Source organism: Oryx dammah, unplaced genomic scaffold, assembly GCF_014754425.2.
Source record: "Oryx dammah isolate SB20612 unplaced genomic scaffold, SCBI_Odam_1.1 HiC_scaffold_3, whole genome shotgun sequence".
Classification (NCBI taxonomy): domain Eukaryota; kingdom Metazoa; phylum Chordata; class Mammalia; order Artiodactyla; family Bovidae; genus Oryx; species Oryx dammah.
Window position 1 is genome coordinate 91,983,190 of NW_024070187.1, and position 14,724 is coordinate 91,997,913.

A 14,724-nucleotide genomic window follows, 5' to 3' on the forward strand; every position below is an offset into this window, starting at 1 on the left:
CAACCATTATATCAGAGTGTGGGCAGGAGAGATTTTGAGTACTCTGGCTCTGATTCTCACCAGCAGCCAAGGAAAACCAGAAACTATGATGGATGTCAAGTGTTTGTTGCTGCTGTAAAGGGGCCTCTTCTTTGTCTAGAAAATCAGCCTTTCCTCACATAAATTCTAACAGAAATTTGTTGCTTGGACCCCTCTGTAGTGGGTGATGGATGCTATAATAGACAGTAACACAACTACCATTTTTGCACATAATAGTGTAACAGCCTTTATAGGAATGCTTCTTAAAATCCTCCATTAAAAACTGAGATTATACCGTCATCCTCTGTATGTGACTCTCTGGGGAACCAAGCCAATATTGTCCAGGTTGCTGTTTTCTTCCCTCCGTGATCTAGCCTGGCAGCTCTTCTAGGACCGGAGAGGCATGGCTAGTTAGCATCACCCTCATTTGGCCTCTCACAGATATTGTTATTATCCCCCTGGGCTTTGTGGAGACTGCTGGAGAAACAGTTACCTGCAAGGTTGTGTCTGGTGAACTTTTCTGAGTGAATCGGACTTCCTTAGGGACGCCCCTTGGTTGCAGTGCTTCTCTGATCCTTGGATTGATTCCTGCACTTTGTTCCCCTTGGCAGCCTGTCATTCCTCTTGCTTGACTTGTGTGGGTCCAGCACACTCCCACTGCACCCAGTGTAGGAAGCCAGAGGACGGACTGCAGTTTGAGTCGCTGTTGGGTGCAAACATCACCTCGGGCGAGTGTCTGTCCCAGTGCAGAGCCCAGTTTTACTTGGAGAACACTGGACTGTGTGCAGGTGAGTAAGCCTGATTGGAGGAAATGTCTAGGTAGCTTCCAGGCTTACCTCTTGAGGGATCCCGTGAGGCGGGACCCAAGCCAGAAGTTCTTTGATTTCCCGCCACAATAGTTTCTGAGTGTTTCTGGATGGAAGACTGACATGTGAGAGAATGGTCCCACTGACATCCCCCTTCCGTTGGTGAATAACAGGTGATCTTAAAGAGTTAGTTCCTTTTACTCCACTGTCCTCAGAGTCACAGTCTCAGAAATTCCAGGTGGGGATTCGTTCAGAGACAGTATGCGTAGCTGAGAAAGACACGGAGCTCTTTGTAGAATCCTATTTATTTGTTTTAATTTGCTACTCTGAATATAAATTGATCTCTTCAGGACAAAATCTGGACTTCTGTCAAAATTTAGAAGTGATTCCTGCCCTTGCTTTGGTGTATTGCCCACAGAGAATTGATGCCATTCTGAAAGGTGTGACTCAGACCTGGGTCATCTATAAGTGGCTGAAGATAAGATGAAGGGGTGTGTGCACGTGTGTGTTCAGTTGTGTCTGATGCTTTGTTTCCCCATGAATCAAGCCCACCAGACTCCCCTGTCCATGGGATTTCCCAGACAAGAATACTCGACTGGATAGTCCTTCTCTTTTCCAAGGAATCTTCCCAACCAAGGGATTGAAGCCAGGTATCCTACATTGCAGGTAGATTTTTTACCATTTGAACCACCAGGGAAGCCCCAATTTCTTAGGAGGTAGGGGAGGCCCCTCTCTGCTCCTTCAAGAACCTTCCTTGCTATTGGATGAATTTTTTGACTCTTGGGCTACTTGGGGAAAAATCCACTACTTATATTTTTCATTATGAACATATGTTCATTAAGGGGAATTTTGAATGCAGAAAAAGGTAGAAAAATAATCTCTCCGCCATCTACCTGCCTAAACCCAGTTGCCTTTTATTTTGCTATAATATATCTGAGTCTTTTTTTTTCCCCTGTGCATAGCTTTGAATTTTTATTTTTGCACCGTAATTGTAAGCATACTGCAGATTCAGTGGTGTATTTGACAAGCCCGCTTATTAAAATGGCTTCACTGTTACACTGGAATATATACTCACATGGAAACACTGGATTTCAAGGTTAGGTTAAAAGGCTTTGGACACGGTGAGTGATATGGCATAGTAGAAAGTATGTGGAATTGGAATACAGTTACCCCAGGCCAGATACTTAAGCTCTCAGAGCCTTCACATCTGCAGTATCAGAATAGGGATAATTGACTTTCACACATGCTTTTTGCCAGGATCAAAGGAGGTGCAGAGCATGAAAGTGCTTGGTAACTTGTAAAGCCCTCATGATCACTTGGTATAAATCTCAGTCCATGTGCTCAGGTATTCGGGGACATTATAAGGGTCAACCCCTGCTCCCTGGGATGCACCATGCTACAGGGTGTTTACGTGGTGTCTAAAATTGGAAGAGGGCCTCTATTTCCCCAAACACTGGTTTCCACCCATGCATGCATTGTGCAAACTTCCCATGGTCCCTTAAACTCTCGCGACTCTGTTTCCACAACCACTTACAAAATATGGGAATCTTTGCTGCTAAGAGCTCCAAATCCTCTCTTTCTGTTTTGCAAATAAGATCATTTATACCATTTTTCTAGATTCAGCATTCAGACATCAAGAGGTAAAGGAGGGAGTGGGATGAATGGGGACATTGCAATTGACATACATATACTGTTGATACTCTGTTTAAAATAGATAACCTGATGAGAGCCTACTGTATAGCTCAGGGAACTCTACTCATGCTCTATGGGGAGATAAATGGGAAGAAAATATAAAAAAGAAGGGATATGTGTATATGTACAGCTGATTCACTTTGCTATACTATAGAAACTATCAGAACATTCTAAAGCTACTATTTTGTTATTGTTGTTTAGTTGCTAAGTTGTATCTGACTTTTTTGCGACCCTGTGGACTGTAGCATGCAAGATTCCTCTGTGAATGGGATTTCCCAGGCAAGAATACTAGAGTGGGTTGCCATTTCCTTCTCCAGGAGATCTTCCCAGACCAGGGATCGAGTCCACAGCTCTTGCATTGGCAGGCGGATTCTTTACCACTGAGCCACCTGGGAAGCCAGAGCAACTATACTCCAATAAAAATTAATTGTAGAAAAAGAGCCCCAATGCATTTCCAAGCCACGCACCACACAGCCTTCACTTCTGATCCTAAAGAAGAGGTGAAGTAAATAAAGTAAATAAAGAAGAAACTTGCCTAGGCTGTTCACCAGGGTTAGTTTCTTTCTACAATTTTGATCACTTCATTGAAAAAGAAAATTAGGGGATTTAGAGAGGGATCAGAAGAGATAAACAAAAATGATGACCATTTTTAAAGATAAATTGTCGATAAAAATGCGAGTAACCAGGGCATCTCAGGTGGCTCGGTGGTAAAGAATCTGCCTGCTAATGCAGGAGACACAGGAGGTGTGGGTTCGATCCCTAGGTCAGGAAGATCCCCTGGAGGAGGAAATGGCAACCTATTCCAGTATTCTTTCCTGGAAAATCCCATGGACAGAGGAGCCTGGCTGGCTACAGTCCATGGAATAATGAAGAGCAGGACACGACGGAGCACGAATGCAGGCAACCAGGGTTATTCAGCCCGAAAATAATATTCCTGTGAATTTGGTGCTCAGCCTTGATGCAGACCCTGTAAGAAGCACCTTACTTGTTCTATTTTTTCACTTGGTCCTGATACCAGCCTTATGGGGTCAGTGGGACAACTACTTTAGAGGAGAAACAGGCAAGAGGAAATTAAGGCTGTAATTTGCTCAGTATCAGGTAGTTGGCGCCAAGTAGAGTCCAGTGGGAACCTGAGTCAGCCAGACTCCAGTATCCATGCTATTCACCAAGAAGCTGTTCTAATATGGTCCCTGAAGGGGCAAACACAAAGAATTACAGTGTTGCAGGGTTGAGACAACCTAAGTTTAAGAAAGCATCCTTGACCGAGGGGAATGATCTTAGAATCCCTTTATACAGACACCTTTTACAAAGGATTAGAATCTAATCCCTCTGGAATGGTTTAATTGTGGTCCCATATGAAAGGGCTGGATTGACCTCTAGAGGCACGGGTAGCCTTGTGACTTTATGCTAATTCACACAGTACTGTGAGGTATCACACATAGAGCTCTCTACTCACATTTATTATGAAATCTTGAGCCCTCTCTGCTCAAGGTAGATTGTTGTGCTCAATATAGTAGTGAGGGGGATGTGGGAGAAAGAGGTTAATTGAGTTGCCCAAGATTCCACTGGGAGACTGAGCACAGCCACCAATTGTTTCCAAGCTCACTTGAGTTTAAGTGTGTTGACTGATGTGTTTCCTGTCATTCATCCGGTATCTCTGGCAACCTTTCCACCTTCCCACAATCTGTTCCTTTTTCGATTCTGCGGAAGCCTTGTCTCTGAACACGGGCCTGGGAGCCCTGTGAGATTGCTTTGGGTGCTCCTCCTCACACACCCACAAAACACCCTCTCTTCTATAAGGAACATTTTAAAAGGTTGGAGTTCTTGAGTGTGTGCCACTGAGAGTTGATTTTACAGACCTTTTCATCTCAAGTGCTTTGCTGTAAAGAAGCAAAAAACAACTGCTTCCTGGAACTCTCCCTCTGCCTTTCTTTGAGACTGCAGCATAGAGTGATTAGAATATTACCACAGATAGTGAAAGCAAGAGGCAGATGCATTAGCGGGAAAAGCAATTTACTTAGAGCCCGAATATTGTCAGGAGTTGTTATAAAAGTTTCTGCTCTGAGCTACCTGACAAACCCAGGGATTATCTATTGGAGGATGAGGCAGACTTACTCAGGATATTTGACTAAGATCCAAGTCTGTGATAGAAGGATGTAAAATGTGTAATTAACAAGGAGTGACCAAAGAGAAAATTGTTTTTTATTAGCTGGAGAACAGTCTGTTTTTTACATTGGAAAAGACCTTGATGCTGGGAAAGATGGAAGGCAGGAGGAGAAGGGGACAACAGAGGATGAGTTGGTGATGGACAGGGAAGCCTGGTGTGCTGCAGTCCGTGGGGTTGCAGAGAGTCAGACACAACTAAGCAACTGAACTGAACTGAGTCTGTTTTTATTCATTCATTCTACAAATGTTTTTTGAGTGTCCCCTGGGTGCCAGGTATTGTCTAAGCTCTTGTCAATGAGTCAGATGAAGTTCCTGCTCTCATGGAATTTATATTGAGAGAAATAGAAAATAAAAAATACCAAGAGCAACAGTGAAGCCCACCGTATACCCTTGGTTGGTACTATGAAACCCACAGCGAGGTATGGGGAAGACAGTGGGGGTGCTCTGAGATAGACTTCAAAACAGATGCACTTTGGTGAAATGAGGATGGAGACCTGAATATTTTTGTCCTGCATTTTTGGCTCACAGAAACGAACTTGGGTACTTTACCAGATAGACCTTTGACGTTACACTTCTTTCACACACAGCCTCCATGTTTTCAGTGTGGCAGGAATTTCTTGTTCAAAATAAAATCTGTTACCAATTTTTGAAGATAGTTTGGAGGCATTTTTTAGTAGTCCACTAAAATTTTACATGTCTATTAAATATTAAGGACTTCCCTCGTGGTACTAGTGGTAAAGAATCTGCCTGCCAGTGCAGGAGACATAAGATGCAGATTCCATCCCTGAGTCCTTCCTGAAGATACCCTGGAGAGGGATATGGCAACCCACTCTAGTACTCTTGCCTGGAAAATCCCATGGACAGAGGAGCCTGGTGGGCTACAGTCCGTGGGGTTGCACAGAGTCAGACGTGCCTGAGTGACTGAGAACAGTTAAATATTAATTGAGTATTAGGTACAGAAAAGGTTTTAGTGATTTTATCCACAGTTCATCTCACCTGTTTAACTGATTGTTCCCTAGCACTGACAAATACTGACTTCCCTGGTGGCTCAGATGGTAAAGTGTCTGTCTACAATGCAGTATTTATAAAACAAGCAAAAACCCCAAGAAAGACCTGTCAGTGCCTTTGCACAAATAAAACAACTTCATAAAACCCCAGCCTTCTAAAACAAAATCAAAGGCCCATCGCTTACTTTCTTGTTCATCTTTCTCACTAACTTTCCATACCTCAAGCTTGTATGAGTCTAGATGGGTTCTCGAGAATACAGCTGGGTAGGGACTATTCTGTTCCCCAACTCCAGGAGCACCATTCTCACAGTAATTTATGTGATTGGTGCCTCCTGACGTCATTTAGTGTCTGTGAAGCCTGTGTGGCTGAACATGGCAGCTCAGGGTGGATGGATGGAAGGAAGGACCTGAGGCTTTTGTTACTAGGAGGCCTTGGCTCTCTCCTATAGGTGTTCCCAAGGTTAGGTCAGATTGCTCAGCTCAGTTTCAGATTCTCCTTCACTCTTGTTGAGGACTTATTTATTTTTCTTTAAGGGATTCAACTATTTTGAAGATTCAGCTTTTAGTTGAGGTCTTTGTAGAGTAGAACTTCTCATAGGAATCTCTTGGCAATCTTATTAAAATGTGGACTCAGATTCAGTAGGTCTGGGGTGGGGTCTGAGCTTCCATGTTTATAACATGTTTCAGGGGAGGCTGATGCTCCTGGTCCACAGACCATAGTTTGAATAAGCAAAGCTTCTGATTAAAGAGTTGTGTGAAGTCAGTCATGTCCAACTCTTTGCAACACCATGGACTGTATATTCCTGTGTCCATGGAATTCTTTAGGCAAGAATACTGGAGTAGGTTGTCCTTCCCTTTTCCAGGGGACCTTTCCAACCCAGAGATCCATCCCAAGTCTCCTGCATTGCAGGCAGATTCTTTATCATCCAACTAATTAAAGAAGAATATCACTTTATCATATCTCTGGTGTACTTCTTTATAATGATAGCAGTTTTTTTAAATCTCAATTTTTATTTCTTTTCTTTGCATATATTTTGCATATTACTGAAACTTTAAAAAAAAGTATAGACCAAAAATGTTAAAAATATCTAAGTTAACAAAATTTAGCAAATGAAGAGTTGGGATTAAAAAAATCTGAAATTTTTGAAAGCTACCATCAAATTATTTTAAAGGAAAAGATTTATTGTCAAAATCAGTCCAAGAAGACATGGAAAGTATGAATAAATCAAAAGTCATATATAAAATTAAAAAGGTTAACAAAGAACTTCCTCTAAAAGAGTGCTAGAGTTAGTTTAATGTGTGTTATTAAGACCATCAAAAAACAATATAAAGAAATCTTATAATAATATAAAATCCTAGAGCATAGAAAAAGATAGAATATTTTAGAGTTCACAATTTTTTTATCCAGCATAGCACTAATGCTAATGTTATAACATAACAAAGAGAAAAACTACAAATTTTAGATAAAATATTAAGAAGTTATCAAATTGAATTCAGAACTATATATCAAATTGAATTCAGGTTATTTTAAGAATTTATAGATTAACTTATATTGAGATATCTATTAGGTAATTTATCATATCAAAACATCAAAGGAGAAAAAACATGATCACGTTTATTTGCTGCAAATCTGTCCATGATCTATTCTTCACATAAGGAAAAACCTTAATTATGAGTAATTAGGAGGACTATATTAAAAAATACAGAATTAAGAAATAAAAATACTTATATAAAAAATGAAACGTTTAGTATGTCCACATATTACCTAAGATATTCTAAAATATTTTTCATTATTTATCTGAAGTTTAAATTTAACTAGATGTCCTTTATCTATGATTTCTACCTGTAACCCTTCTATTCTCAGATAACCTCTTTTAATCTTTTGGCATAGATTCCTACAGTTATTTACAATACACACATACATGTATCACTTTATAGTTTATGAAATTCCTTACAACCAAGAATTTGATTGGAAATCCTGTGAATTTATATTTACTCCCATTTTATAGATGAAGAAACTGAGGCTTAGAAGGAACCAACTGAAGAATAATTTAGCACTGGGAAGATCCTGGGCTCTAATGGAGGACATGGTTACCTACGGAATATTTCCTTCTTTCCAAGCCTAGATCCTTTGTTCTTCTTTTCATGCTAGAGCTTTACAATTTAATTACAGGCCAGGCCGCCTCTCTTAATGATCCCATCCAATCACTAAGTCAACGACTTGGTTGTGGTGGAGCAATGGGGTATGAACTTGGTTGGGATGATTAACTCAGCCACGTAAATGGCCCAATTCTATGGCAAATTGGGCTTCCCTTGTGGCTCAGCTGGTAAAGAATCTGCCTGCAATGCAGGAGACCTGAGTTGGGGGGATCCCCTGGAGAAGGGAAAGGCTACCCACTCCAGTATGGCCTGGAGAATTCCATGGACTGTATAAGTCCATAGGGTTGCAAAGAGTCAGACACGACTGAGTGACTTTCACTTTCTGTGGCAAATTAAGCATGGATTTTTAAAAAAAATTCCTATGCAGTTTAGTGAGAGGGCTTAAGATAATATAATTTTGAGGAAATTACTAGTTTTTTTTTTAAATAAATTCCATAGTGCAATAATGAGTTTTACCTATATATCTTCTCATGTATAATGTCTGTAGAAACATTGTTCTTCAAAAAAGAATGCAGACATAACAAACATCCCAGTGCCCCCTCCCATCCCCCATCATGCATTAGAAGTAGAATTATCATAGAGCTTTGGTCAGGGAGACATACAGGAAATTTTAGTAACTGAACTTTTCCAAGCCTTCTTTGTCAGTCTTGGAGATAGTATTGCCTCCTTAGGCAGAACTTACACCTGCGTGGGGCAAAACTGCACAAAATCAATACAGATTTGGCATCAAATTTTTTCCAGTTTTATTGAAATGTAGTGACATATAACATTGTATTCAATTAAGGTGTACAACATAGTAATTTAATATATGTTTATGTTGCCACGTGATCACCACAATAAGTTTAGTTTGACATCCTTCACCTCACAGAATTGTAATTTTTTGTCCTGTGATGAAAACTATAATTTACCTGTCTTAGTAACTTTCAAATATACATATAGTATTGTTAACTAGAGGGCTTCCCAGGCGGTTCAGTGGTAAAGAATCTGTCTGCCCATGCAGGAGCCGAAGGAGACGTGGTTTCAATCCCTGGGTCGGGAAGATCCCCTGGAGGAGGAAATGGCAACCCACTCCAGTATTTTTGCTCGGTTCATTCAAGAGTCGGACACGACTGAGTGCGCACAGGCAGAGCAATTGTTAACTCTAGAGCCACACTGTACGTTGGATGCCCCAGAACTTGTTTATCTCATAACCGAAGTTCGTACCTTTTGAGCACCTTCTCTTGTTTCCCCTCCTCATACCCCTCCCCAGCCCCTAGGATGCCCCAGTCTGTTGTCTGAACCATGCCCTTCAGCCCAGGTCCAGTCCTCTGCTGTCTCTCAAACTCTGGCGACTGTCCAAGCTACTCTCTGTGTTCTGAGTAGCATCCAGTAATGGAGGGTGTGCCCGCCCTGTCTCTGTCCTAATGCAAAGGACCTTAAAGAAAGAAAGTGAAGTCACTCAGTCGTGCCTGACTCTTTGCGACCCCCTTGGTGCAGTAGCCTGCACCAAGCTCCTCTGTCCATGGGATTTTTCAAGGCAAGAGTACTGGAGTGGGTTGCCATTTCCTTCTCCAGGGAATCTTCCCAACCCAGGGATCGAACCCAGGTCTCGCACATCGTAGACAGACGCTTTACCGTCTGAGCCACCAGAACCTTAGTCAACATCTAAATGCTCGAAGATTGGAGCCAAACCCTCTTTCAGCAACTTCTAAAATGTCCGAGTGGATCTCTTTTAGAGGCTGTCTGGGAGGTGGTTGTTTCTGGGGGCGGGGGCGGGAGAGGGTAGAGTCACTAGTTAACAACTATCCCTCTGTTTGCTACGGTTCCCAGAGCCCATGAACTCGAACCTGCTGATCATCAGAGTCAGGCCACCAGTGGCCATGTTCTCTGGGCTGTAGTCAAAAAACCAGGGCCCTAGACCTGCACACAGGTTCTTTCCAGGGAGACACGAGTGACTTGGAGCTGGGCGAAGGGTGAACATGAACACACTGTCCTCCTGCTTCCCAGGTCTCCGGAGAGGATGGCGGGCACTCAGCCTCTATATGGGGGTTAAAGTAGAAGCCTGACCCTCAGGCTGCAGCTTGACATGTATAGACATGTGTCTCTTTCCGGAAAAGACTAGGAGATGGACATTTCTGATAGATGCCTTCACACGGAGCCCTGGGGGGACAAGTACCATGGATCCTAGCGAGCCTGTGAAGAACTGCCTTTTTGGATGCTCTGATCTCACAGGTCTTCTGGATTCAAGCCCCGTTAGCTTTTGCAGCTAGAGGTTGGAGGACCATTTCTCAGGTAGAAGGCTTAAAGTTGGGTAGTAGATGTTAGGTTCAAGCCCTTCAATCCTCAGGGAGAAGCTGGATGTCTGTGAGTTCCCCCTTGTTTATTGTATCAATATGTTGCTGTGCCAGGGGTAAGATTTATGGCAGGAGTGTGTGTCTCGGCATACCTACTATTTTTTTTTTCCTCATTCATTTAATGTGTAGGAGGTGTTCAGCTAGTTTCCGAACTTCTTTCAAAGGGAATTGGCCCATGTGTAACCGTAGATTAGCATGACCACTGGAAGAAGTGAATTCAGGAGCCTCCTACAGTATGCCAATTTCTTTTTTAAATGAGAAATGCACTGATGATTTTGGTTAATTAAATAACTTGCTTTAGATGAGTGAGAAGGAGTAAAGCATATTGTGGTATTTTATCTATTTAGTTGTTCCTAAGATTCACCAAAGGCCTTAAGGCACAGAGCTTTAATTAAAGAAATGAATGCACAGGAGTCAGCCTGTTCTGCTTAAGAGTGTGTTGCTATTTATGAAGCTGGGATTCCCTTGAATTAATTGAATGAAATGCATGGCGTTTATGTTAAGCAACACTTTAATGTAGTCCCCAGAGTGCTGACATAAGCTGTACAAATGCGTGCCTTTTGGAGACGTTCAGTCTTCTTCTCTTTCTCCTTCTTGCTTTTATAGCAGGGGTGTGCTAGGTTTGGGGGATAGAAGAAAAAAATATAGACCATGCCTAAAGGAAAGAGTGATCAACTAGGGGAGACTGACACAGAACAAGTAACTGAAAAAACGGGATACATGTTGTAATGGCAATCGGCAGAAGATATAGAAAGAACACAGCAAAGGAAGACTGACTGTTGAGGGGAGAGGATATGATGAAAAATTTGCAGAGGGAAAGCTACATCATTAGGCTGTTGAGGATTAATGGGAATTTACTGGGGAAGAAGGTAAGAAAGGACATTCTTTGCCCGGGAAACAGCAAAGGTAAAGGTATGGTGTGTTTGGAGAAGGACTGCATTCGGTTTTCCTGCAGGGTAAAGTCCGAATGGTGGTTTGTAGGGTGTGATCCTGGAAATGTGGGGTTCGGTCATGTCATGAAAGGCTGTGTGTGCTGTGTTTAGGAGTTGACACTTGGTTTTTGAGAACCATAAAAAGATTTTAAATAGGGAAATAGTTTGGTCAATTTCATTTTATAGGGACCTCCCTGGTAGTGGTATCTCAGGTAAATGAGGAGACACTAAGTGGGGCTGGTTAGGAAGCTGCCACACTGACCCATATCAGGAGTGGCACTGAAGGTCTATGTTAAGGGTCGCAGGGATGATTAAACTGGAGTAGATTTGATGCAGATTTAAGACATAGAAATCAACATATCACATCTGCGTTATGGTGAGGAAAAGTCGAAGTCCAGCTTTCTCACTGTGAGTGTCTTTGGGAATGGTGGGGTAAAGGCAAGCCAGGAAATACAGGAAGTCCCCTACAAATGAACCACCAAAATTCAGGTTGCAACCTGCCAAAGATGTGAACGTGTGTTTGCATGTCCAGTCACATAGGTCAGTTCATGTGTCTGGCATACATTGTCATGCGTGTGCATCCTCTACAGGTGGTTGTGCTCTTATGTACTTTGTATAGAGTACAAAGTACCACATTGTATAGAGTACAACAGCTCAGTCTCTTTATTTCAAGCCCAGGATGTCCAGGAAACAAGCATTAAAGCAGCAGTGAGGTAGTTGGTACTTTTCGAGGCAGGGTACTGCAAGATTAAAGAGGTTTTCATTTTTTTGCACTTTTAAGTGTATTATTTATGTGAAAAATATTATTAACCTATTACAGTACAGTACTCTATAATTGTGTTAGTTGAGTACCTAGGCTAATTTCTTGGACTTGGGAACAAATTGGACTGATTAATGAATGCACTTTCAGAACTGAACTTGTTGGTATGAGGCGGGTGCTACTGTACAAAAAAGACCAGGTAGTGGGTAAGATGTGGGGTAGTTTGGATGGAATGAATGTGATGTGATCATTTACATTAAGTAGGTAAGGGTTAAGCTTGGATACTTAATGGATAATGGAAAATGGGGAATGAAGAATATGTGGTAGCAATGAAACACCAAGTAGAGCCATCCCCTAGACAGTTAGATTTATGTGATTAGAGTTCAGGGTTAAAGTCAGAGCTGTACACATAAATTTGGGACTCACCAGCCTGAGGCTGAAAAGAAAAGATCAAAGAGAAGGGAGACCTAGCGGTGTGCTGCCAGAATTTCCATCCACCTACCCCACCTACTCACCTTCCTAGTTGCCCTTCCATTCAGTCAGCAGAAACTTATTTCCTGAGAACTTGTGACATGCCAGGGACAGGGATTATGACAGGTACTGTGTGAATCACAGAAATGGATAAGATGTAAATTTTACTCTTAAAGGATTCCCAGGGGATTGGGGAGGTAGGTTAAATCACGTTTTACCATCTGATCCAGCAATTCCACTTCTGGGTATATGCCCCAAATAATTGAAAGTGGGATCTCAAAGAGGTATTTGTATACCCTTTTTCATAACAGCATAATTCACACTAGCTTAAAAGTGGAAGCAATTCAGTGTGCGTCGATGAATGAATGGATTACCGAAATGTGGTAAATGTTGCATACATACAGTGAAATATTATTCAGCCTGAAAAAGGAAGAAAATTCTGACACATGTTCCCATGTTGATGAACCTTAACGACATTATACTAAGTGAAGTAAACCATTCATGAAAATGAGGTAAATAAATAGCAATATGCCTTTTGTTCTTTAAAAAGAAAACAGAAAGAAAGAAGGAAAAGAAGAATGAGGGAGAGGGGAAGAGTAATTTTATTTGACTTCACTCATTTCAACTTTCATCCCTCATCACGGTGTTCCTTCTGCATATCCTTGAGGATTTTGATATTTACATCATAATTCAAGAGACATCTACCTCAAAAATTGTTTTGACATGAAAAGCCAGGAAATTTTATATGATATGAAAACATTTATGCTGGCCCACTTCTTATATTATTTAAAAGGAAAAAAGAAGTAGTAGTGTCCTTTATCTAAAATTTAAACAGAATATAGAATGAACAAAAATTGGTATGTTTTCATTGTTTCAGGTAAAACTTTTATTGGTGTCAGGTTGACTGGAATTTACAACCATCTGAGGACACTTTTAATGCCAAAACTTTTAATGCTTAAGCAACTCCGTTATGCTTTTTCAGAAATATACTCAGCCATCAACTGGAAAACCACTCTCTAAAATATGTAGTGGAGAAATTACTCACAGAACTTATTCTCAAATCTCTTCCATATATATGCCCTGTAATGGAGTTAGTCTTCCTTGAAGGATCTTAGACTTCAAACTGGAACTTCTGCTACGGAATCATCTTCCATTAAATGATAGACCCTCATAAAAGTCACTGAAAGAGTGTAGACATTTCCAAAAGCAGCACAGAATTGACGTTTCGTGAGCATGTTTTAAAGACACAGATGCCTATAGTTACAGAAATAGAGTATTACAGAGGACAAAATACTTGGAAAGGATGATCATCCAGCCTATCATTTTCCCTCAGTGGCACAGGGTGACTCACTAGGTCATTATTTATTTGATTCTTAAATATTTCCAATGAAGGCAGTTCTGAAGTCTGCCATGGGGATGTCCAGTGAGGCTTATTTCCAAAATCAAGTGGGAGCCAAAGGATTTTCTCCTGAAAGTCTTAGCTCATCAACTAATTTGTCTTCATTGCTATTTAGTCAGACTAAGTTGTGTCTGACTCTTTGTGACCCCATGGATTGAAGCACACCAGGCTTCCCTGTCCTTCACTACCTCCCAAAGTTTACTCAAACTCATGTCGGTTGAGTAGGTGATGCCATCCAACCATCTCATGCTTTGTCGCCCCCTTGTCTTCCTGCCCTCAATCTTTCCCAGCATCAGGGTCATTTCTAATGAGTCAGCTCTTCACAGGTGGCCAAAGTAGTGGAGCTTCAGCTTCAGCATTAATCCTTCCAATAAATATTCAGGACTGATTTCCTTTAGGTTGGACTGGTTGGATCTCCCTGCTACCTAATGGACTCTCAGGAGTCTTCTCCAGTACCACAGTTTGAAAGCATCAGTTCTTTGGTGCTCAGCCTTCTTTATGGTTGCTTTCTTGTTTTACATAATTCAGTAACAATCTTTATTTACATTGAGCCAGTTTATCTCATTGATTTTTGTGACCAAATGAAATAAATTGTCTGCTCATAATGCTTTAATTCATCTCCTCCCAGTTTTCAATTCAACAATGATATGCTTTGATTTCCTGTTTATTAAGGAAGTAGAACAGGAGGAGCTGGGGATATTTGCAATCTTGTAAGGTCTGATATGAACATATTGGTATTATCATAAATAAATTTAGGTATGTAGAAGTTTGTTGCTTCCCCAATCATCCTAGAGGGCTTTGTGTTGACAATACAAGTTAGTTGCTTTTTGAAATACTGCCATCTGACTTTCTATCATATGTCATTTCATTTGTGTTAAACATGTCTTAAATAATGAGCTGATATGTACGTCTCTTTTATAGTCATATTTGCTTGCTTGTTCTATTTTGTTTTTTAAAGAGGAAATATTTTGTCAGTGATT

The 14,724-nt window shown here is 41.1% G+C and overlaps 1 protein-coding gene across 1 annotated transcript in view; it reads left to right on the top strand.

Moving 5' to 3' along the window:
• FRAS1 (Fraser extracellular matrix complex subunit 1) overlaps positions 1 to 14,724 on the top strand; it is a 507,275-nt gene that overhangs the window by 277,101 nt on the left and 215,450 nt on the right. Inside the window, exon 18 of the mRNA XM_040237169.1 lies at positions 630 to 806. Within this exon, the coding sequence (XP_040093103.1) occupies positions 630 to 806 (177 nt within the window). The remainder of the gene's footprint in view (positions 1 to 629; positions 807 to 14,724) is intronic.